This window comes from Budorcas taxicolor, chromosome 16, assembly GCF_023091745.1.
Source record: "Budorcas taxicolor isolate Tak-1 chromosome 16, Takin1.1, whole genome shotgun sequence".
Taxonomy (NCBI): Eukaryota; Metazoa; Chordata; class Mammalia; order Artiodactyla; family Bovidae; genus Budorcas; species Budorcas taxicolor.
Window position 1 is genome coordinate 22,789,479 of NC_068925.1, and position 9,116 is coordinate 22,798,594.

Here is a 9,116-nt window from a genome sequence, read left to right on the forward strand (position 1 = left end):
TAGTTGTGTCCTACTGCGAACCTGTGGATAGCAGCACACCAGACTTCCCTTCCTTCACGATCTCTGGGAATTTCCTTTGAGTTGGTGATGCCATACAACCATCTCATCCTCTGTTGCCCCCTTCTCCTGCCCTCAGTCTTTCCCAGCATCAGGATCTTTTCCAGTGAGTTGGTTCTTCACATCAGGTGGCCAGAGGCTTGGAGCTTCAGCTTCAGCATCAGTGCTTCCAATGAATATTCAGGATTGATTTCCTTTAGGATTCACTGGTTTGATCTTACTGTCCAAGAGACTCTGAAGAGTCTTCTCCAGCACCACAGTTTGAAAACATCAATTCTGTGGTGCTCAGCCTTCTTTATGGTCCAACTCTCACATCCGTACATGACTACTGGAAAAACATAGCTTTCACTAGATGTCATTTTGTTGGCAAAGTGATGTCTCTGCTTTTTAATGCACTGTCTAGGTTTGTCATAGCTTTTCTTCCCAAGGAGCAAGCTTCTTTCTTTTAATTTCATGGCTGCAGTCACCATCTGCAGTGATTTTGGAGCCTAAGAAAATAAAATCCGCCACTGTTTCCACTTTTTCCCTATCTATTTCCCATGAAGTGATGGGACCAGATGCCATTTTCTTGGTTTTTGAATGTTAGTTTTAAGCCAGCTTTTTCACTCTCTCTTTCACTTTCATCAAGAGGCCCTTTAGTTGCTCTTCACTTGGGAATTGCTTATTAAGAATTCTTTGAGAATTAAAGAAAAGTTAAGTTTGCTTAGACAGGGGATCTTCCATCAGTAGGTTCTTGAATCAGTAGGTTCGTCATTGAAATTCTCTTATATTCAAGATTGAAAATATTCAATTCTTATGATTCAATTTTCAATTCTTTAGTGGGATGTCACAATGTCTTACCCAGTTAGATAATCATGATATTCTTAGTCAAGTTCTAAAGATTTGGGGCTATATTTTACTTCTGTTGATTTCTACCAGAATACATTTTTTAATATGAAGGGATTTTTCGTATGCTCTTAATTTCATAGGCAGAACTTTAAAATAGGATCTGTCATCACCACCACCACCTCTCAACGCAGGAGGCTGCAAATAAGGAAAGAGTTTATTTGTTGGATCTTAAGAATTAAAATTTGAGAGAGGCAGATTTGGATAATCCTGGGAGAGAAAGAGACAGGGACTTAACAAAAGTCACTCGCCGAGAATTGTGATCAACTGACTCAAGTCAGAGATTTGTCCTTAAAGAATCATGAGTTGTTTCAGGGTAGGAGGTCCAACAAGTAGATAAGACTCTGCTGTCATGAACTTCTGGCACATGGCCTGAATGGCTTCTTCCGATCAGAAGGTCAGATTCCATCCAGGCAGAGGTGTACATGAATCATACTTCTCTAATGGCCTCTCGGGCTCTGTTTTAGTGGGCGCTGTTTGCACACTACTGATTCCATTTTGATTGCCTTTCACACATGTAGAGGAGATTTACTAACTACAGTTGTAAATCGCATAAAAGAATTTGCAGTAGCAAAGGTACTCAGATGAATTTAGCCAGTGGTGTGAACCTTTTTTAGTTTAGGTGAAAATAAATTAAAATGAAAACAGCGGTCTTCTTAGGGGAAGCAATGAAATCAGCTGTTGCTGATGGCTAAATATAGATATGATCATCATGTTTATTTTTTTAGGATTTGACTTAATTTTTCCCCCTTCAAAACTGAAATGAGTTCAGGCTCTTAATTGTTTGGTATTAGACTAATGAATAATTCCAAAATTCTGTTTTCAGTTTTCCTTTTCAGTAGCTGCCAGTGTATGTTTGATCCTTGAAATGGAAGCTGATTAACATTTTGAAGGGTTGTCTTCATCTTCAAAATCAACACAGACTGCTTCTGTATGATCTTGATTAAGTATTTGTACAGAGCCAGGCCAGTGAGGGTGGGGACTATTTTGTTTCCATGTGTCATGTGGTTTTCATTAGCTTTTGCATTTAAGTCAGTTTTATTTTTCAGTTGATGTAGGCGCAGAGAGTTGTCTTGTAGGTTGCTTTAGGTCATTGAGTCATTGTGGCCTTGCAGTGAGTCTGACAGACTTCATAAGCTGGTACATTTTGATCAGTCAACACAACTTCGTCTGACAGAGGTAAATATCTGAGTCTCATGTATACAGTTTGGGTCCTTGTCTCTTAACATTATATTTATACCAAGGTGAAGAATGGGGAAGTACATTTAGTTTCTTTCCAAGCTTAGACCTCTGTCTAAACTTTCTCATTTGTAGTGTTGTTGTAGTCAGCAGTTAACCAGTAATTCAAATCCAGAACTCTCCATATTGTAATTGTAATACATCAGTTTGTCATTGCTTCTGTTTTACAAACAAAACAAAAACTTTTAATTCTCATGATGTCTCAAAATTTAATGAAATCTCTCTAGGGATTGGACTTCCCTGGTGGCTCAGTGGTAAAGAATCTGCCTGCCAATGCAGGAGATGAGAGTTCGATCCCTGGATCAGGAAGATCCTTTGGAGAAGGAAATAGCAACCCACTCCAGTGGGAAATCCCATGGACAGAGGAGCCTGATGGGCTATAGTCCATGGGGGTCACAAGGAGTCAGACACGACTCAGTGACTGAACAACAGTATCTAGGGACCTTAGGCAAATTTTACCAGTGAATGACACATTTGGAATTTGCCTCACACTTTTTCTTTTTCTCTTATGTTAATCTCTGATCCACCTTTTCTTTGTGGGTGCTGCATTTTTTAAAGGAAGTTTTATACTTAATGGTAAGCAATCTTTATGGAAAAGATCCAGTAAGTTGCAATTATGTATATCTGTTGTGTGAGATAATTTGCCCAACTTCTGGCTTTCATAGAAATTAACTTAAAGTATGCTTCAGTTCTCAGTGTATTTTAGTACTCATTCTACTGTGTAATTTTTAGGTTATAACAGATGATTTAGTAGTATATTGTGTTCATGCGTGGTGTTGGAGAAGACTCCTGAGAGTCCCTTATGCAAGGAGATCCAGCCAGTCCATCCTAAAGGAAATCAGTCCCGAGTGTTCATTGGAAGGACTGATGTTGAAGCTGAAACTCCAGTACTTTGGCAAAGATGCGAAGAGCTGACTCATTTGAAAAGACCCTGAATCTGGGAAAGACTGAAGGCAGGAGAAGGGAATGACAGAGGATGAGATGGTTGGTTCCTTTTCTCCTTTGTCTTTCGCTTCTCTCCTTTTCACAGCTATTTGTAAGACCTCCTCAGACAACCGTTTTGCCCTTTTGCATTTCTTTTTCTTGGTGATGGTCTTGATCACTCTCTCCTATACAGTGTCACGAACCTCCCACAGTTCTTCAGGCACTCTGTCAGATCTAATCCTTTGAATCTTTTTGTCACTTCCACTGTATAATCGTAAGGGATTTGATTTAGGTCATACCTGAACGGTCGAGTGGTTTTCCCTACTTTTCAATTTAAGTCTGAATTTTGCAATAAGGAGTTCATGATCTGAGCCACAATCAGCTCTTGGTCTTGTTTTTGCTGACTGTATAGAGCTTCTCCATCTTCAGCTGCAAGGAATATAATCAGTCTGATTCCAGTATTGACCACTGGTAATGTCCCTGTGTAGAGTCATCTCTTGTGTTTTTGGAAGAGGGTGTTTGCTATGACCAGTGTGCTCTCTTGGCAAAATTCTATTAACCTTTGCCCTGCTTCACTCTGTACTCCAAAGCCAAATTTGTCTGTTAATCCAGGTATCTCTTGACGTCCTACTTTTGCATTCCAGTCCCCTATGATGAAAAGGACATCTTTTTTTGATGTTAGTTCTAGAAGGTCTTGTAAGTCATCATAGATCTATTCAACTTCAGCTTCTTTGGCATTAGTGGTTGGGGTATATGTTCAACTTCAGCTTCTTCAGCAGTGGTTGGGGCATAGACTTGGATTACTGTGATACTGAATGGTTTGCCTTGGAAATGAACAGAGATCATTCTGTTGTTTTTGAGATTGCACCCATGTACTGCTCAGCTGGTCGAGAATCTACCTGCAATGCTGGAGACCTGGGTTTGATCCCTGCATTGCAAAGATCCCTTAGTGAAGGCAACAGCTACCCACTCCAGTATTCTGGCTTGGAGAATTCCATGGACTGTATAGTACATGGCGTCACAAAGAGTTGGACATGACTGAGCAACTTTCACCATCTTCCATAGTGCCCTGCGTAAGTGGTGCTGGGAAAACTGGACAGCTCGGTTGAAAAGAATGAAATTAAAACACTTCCTAATGCCATACACAAAGATAAACTGAAAATGGATTAAAGACCTAAAGGTAAGACCGGAAACTATAAAACAGAGGAAAACATAGGCAGAACCCTTGATCTTCTGTGACCCTTCTCCTAGAATAATGGAAATAAAAACAAAAATAAGTGGGATGTAATTAAACTTGAAGGCTTTTGCATAGCAAAAGAAATTACAAACAAGGTGAAAAGGAAACCCTCAGAATGGGAGAAAATAATAGCAAGGGAACCAACTGACAGAGAATTAATTTACAAAATATACAAGCCGCTCATACAACTCAATACTGGAAAAACAAACTGCCCCATCAAAAAGTGGGGAAAAAAGACCTACACAGACGTTTCTCCAAAGAAGACATACAAGTGGCTAACAAACACATGAAAAGATGCTCAACATCACTCATTATTAGAGAAATGCAAATCAAAACTACAATGAGATACCACCACACATCAGTCAGAATGGCCATCATCGAAAAGTCTGCAAACAATAAATTTTGGAGAGGGTGTGGGGAAAAGGGAACCCTCTTGTGTTGCTGGTAAAAGTCCAATGCTGGAGAAGGTGTGGAGAAAGGGGAACCTTCTTGCATAGCTGATGGGAATGTAAGTTGATACTCCCACTATTTTGGTAAAGCATACGAAACCCCATGAACAGGGGAGCCTGGTGGGCTTCAGGCCATGGGGTCACAAAGAGTCGGACACGACTCAGTGACTGCACAACAGCAGCAACCCCCCGGGGGTTTGTCTTCCTTGAGGTCACTGTTCCAGGCTTTCTTCCCTGCCTGCCTGTAGTCACCGTGCTGGAGTCTCCCAGACTGTTTTTCCAGTTATCTTACCTTTTCTAATGTTTTTCGTTACTTTTTTCTTTCTGCTCTATTTTCTGCATGATTTCCTTAGCTTTGTCTTCTCACCTTTATACTTTTTTTTTCAGCCATTCTGCTTTTATTTCTAAGCTCTTTGTTATTCTGCTAATGTTTCTTTTAAAATAGCAACTGTTCTCATTTTGTAGATACAATATAATCTCCTAACTCTGCAGGGATAATAATGATATTTTCCCTTAAGTTTTTTTTTTATTTCAATAGTTTCTTTTTCTTAGAAGTTGCTCTTTAAATGTTTGTTTATATTATTCCTCTTCTTTTTGATAAATCTTACTTGTTCATGATTAGAACAAATAATCCTAGAAAAGTTGATTGGACGCTCTGAATATGTGGTTTGTCCACATGACATGTGAGCTTTAATGTAGCCTCTCTTAGTGTGTTATTTAGTAGTTACTGGTTAGATTTTCTATGGAGTGTTCCTGATCTCCTCCCTGGAGGAGCTCTGGCTACCAGCATTTTGGGAGTCCACCATGAGAAGAAGGCTGGGACTCATTGGAGGTGAAGTGTATGTGCTTGTTTGTAACTTAATCCCCTGGTTTTGGTACCACACCAATCCTTTCATCTGCGCTAGCCCATTACCCCTCCGGAGGTTAAACCTCTAGTCTTCTGCCAGGGGAGTGGGGAGGGGAATCCAGGGGAAACACTTTGGCCTAGTTCTCTTTCTCTTGATTCCTCTGTTCTATCCTTACTTCCAACAGTACCAGAACTGCCCATTCCTGGGTTTTGGTTTTTTCCCCTGAAGAGTCTGCAGGGTGAACTGGGTTAGTTGTCAGACTGACAGTTGGAGTTGTAGGATTCACCTTCCTTGGCTTTGCCAAGACATGGTCCATCTGCTTCCACCTTCTAAAATCATGCTGCTGTTTCGTCTTTGGATCTTGTCCTCATGGAATGAGCTTCCCAGGTGGCACAGTGGTAGAAAATCTACCTGCCAGTGCAGGAGACGCGGGTTTGACCTCTGGGCCAGGAAGATCCCCTTGAGAAGGAAATGGCGACCCACTCCAGTATTCTTGCCTCTGAGAAATCCCATGGACAGAGGAGCCTGGCGGGTTACACTCCATGGGGTCGCAAAGTGTCCAACGGGCTGGAGAATTCCGTGGACTGTGTATAGTCTGTGGGGTCGCAAAGGGTCAGATATGACTGAGTGACTTTCACTTCGCTGGTGATTAACAACAAATACCACGAAACATATACTTTTTAGAATTTAATCGAAAACCTTGAGTAATTAACTTGGCAGAGGTGTTACAGTTAATGGTTCAAAGTGGATCTCTGTTCGTTGGGAACAGCTCTCGCTTATTTAAGTAAGGTGAGATTGGCAGAGAAAACTTGAGCTGACTCAGGGAAAATGGCCTTTTATTCAGTTAGGTAACTTAATTTAACAGAAGCAGAAGTCATTTAGGAATGTGGGTTTGGTCCTGTAGAGATGAGGAATGGGGGTGTGTTGGCGTCCTCCAGGAGCAGCCTTTATAAACTGCCTTTCTGCTCTGTCGCCCTCTGTCAGTGGCGGCACAGAAAGCTTTGGAACTATTCTGTGGTTGGGTTTTTAACCAACACAGATGTCTCTTGTTTCTTCATGCTGGTTAAATTATAGTACAAAGTGTACTGTTTGATTTACTAAGTCAGTTCTAAAATCTTTGTTCACATTTATATGCTCTCCAGTCTTTGGGTTCTATTTAGGAAAAAGCTTTGATGAGTAAGCCAAAAGGATATTTTTTTCCTGTTTGTGATAGCATCCTTTAAAAAAAAAAAAGTATTACTGTTTCAGGGCTATATTTTTTGAAATTAAAAAAAAAATGGCTTCAGCAGAATTAGATCAGTAATCTCTTAACCTGGTGTTTTTAACATCTTTTCTCCTAATAATTGCTTTTTATAGGTTAATAGGCTCCCATAAAGTAACTGTTTTCTCTAACCAAATGGGTTCGTGTATATTTAGATATTTTCCCCGCATTGTGTATTTCTGTGCATGGAGTAAGTGGAAAAGCACAGACTGTTAGCTCCATGAAGACAGGGACTTTGTTTTGTTCATCTCTCTTTCTGATACTCGGGACAGTGTTTGATAGGCAGTTCTCAGTGAATATTTGCGGAATAAAGAAAAGAAACTAGTTCAGCATCCTGCACTACTTAATTAATGCCACAAGGTGGTACTGTTGTACCGTGAAATAAAAGGCTGTAATTCTTAGACTCTCTTGCATAGTTTTACATAAATCCTATGAATAAACAAAATGAATTGACCATTATATTTATTGCCTGGTTCGGTCATTTATGATTTTAGCATGTGACTAGTCTTTTGAGTCCATGATTTGGGGAGGCAGTGAGATCATAACTTATATAACCTTTGGTTCAGATTTTTATCAAATTTTAAATGTAATAGCATCTATAAACACCTAGCACAGTATCAGGTTAGTTTCATTTTTCACTCTTTTAATTAATTTTGGATTAAAATGCTTTGTTAAAAATTTCTCTCTGTGTTAAAATAATTTACCAAATGTTTTCTAATAGGCTGTCACTGAATGTTAAATAATATTTTGTAAGTCTGTTTTGATTGTCAGAAGATTTAAAAAATTGATCCCAAACCTAGATTATCACCACAAACAACCCCTGCGCCACACACACACACACACACACACACACACACTGCAGATAAAAATATAATTCTGCCTCTGTGGTTCTTGTATGAGGCTCACATTTTCTAACATGGTACTACATGTTTGTGTGTATACGATCATAATGTATACAGTTAATCTATCGTTTGTCTTGGTTTCACTCCTATTATAAAACAAAGTGTTGACAGGTTTTGTTTTGTAGCCTAGAATTTTAAAATTTCCTTATGGTGAAATTGACTTCTGAATATTTTGATCATGTACTTTCCCTCAGACGGAAGCGAAATCAGAAGAGGGCCCAGGATGGACGATCTTGCGTGACGATTTCATGATGGGAGCATCCATGAAAGACTGGGACAAAGAAAGTGACTGACCAGATGCCAGCGGACCAGGGTCTGGAAGTGACTCTGACACATAACGCTGTATAAGAAACACAGTTTACGTTTTATTTTTCCTGGAAAAATAGTTCATACTCTGAAGGTTGGGAAACTATAGAGATTGCATTTGTAAGAAAGCCAAAAGACTTTCATTATTACCAACTTTGGTGTTTCCTTTTTTTATGTAAACTTTGTTAAAATTATATTTCAAACCTTATATGATTTTAAGCATTGTTCCTTAGAACATTTGTAAAAAGAAATATTTCTACTTGAGAGGTGCATTTTGCTAGGCTCACTATAGGTTTACATACTGCTCTTGGATATTGGTATTTCATTCAGCTATCACCAGTGTTTGTGGAAATGCAACATCAATTCATAATTAAAATGAACTCCTTGATGTTAGTGGTTTTCAGCCTCTAACTTACAGACCTGAATATGTATATTTTTTTGTGGGAAAGGGTTGGTGGTGATTTTGGTGAGGTATTGAGAAAACCTATGTATTAATAACAAAATTTTTAAATCATAGCATTTCTGATTTTCTTTATAGATACTCTGGCAAATAATAATTTAAGAAGTATCAAATTTCTACTTCTATATTGCCTTTTATATGCTAAGTAATGTATATAAATAATGACAGATTTATTTTAAATGTTTATTTTTGTATGAGAGATTTACTGAGGTGGAAATTCTCATATTTAACTTAAACAGCGAGACATAATTTCTTAGGAAGCATATTTGACATGTTGTAGTTTCTCTTATTTTCCCTATTTTTGAGTTTTTTCCCCCTATATTTGAGTTAGCTTAAATTTTCTTTTATGGACAGACTGACCAGTCAAATGGTAGACAATAGATGCGTATGTGTGTGCTTACTCACTTCAGTCGTTATCTGACTCTTTGCGACCCTGTGGACTGTAGCCCACCATGTTCCTCTGTCCATGGGATTCTCCAGGCAAGAATACTGGAGTGGATTGCCATGCCCTCCTCCAGGGATCGAACCAGCATCTTCTGCGGCTCCTG

The 9,116-nt window shown here is 39.1% G+C and overlaps 1 protein-coding gene across 1 annotated transcript in view; it reads left to right on the forward strand.

Annotated features, from left to right (window-relative positions):
* The window catches only part of RRP15 (ribosomal RNA processing 15 homolog), a 51,368-nt gene extending 42,745 nt beyond the window's left edge, over positions 1-8,623 (forward strand). Inside the window, exon 5 of the mRNA XM_052654071.1 lies at positions 7,997-8,623. Within this exon, the coding sequence (XP_052510031.1) occupies positions 7,997-8,095 (99 nt within the window). The 3' untranslated portion in view covers positions 8,096-8,623. The remainder of the gene's footprint in view (positions 1-7,996) is intronic.
* The last annotated feature ends 493 nt before the right edge of the window (positions 8,624-9,116 follow it).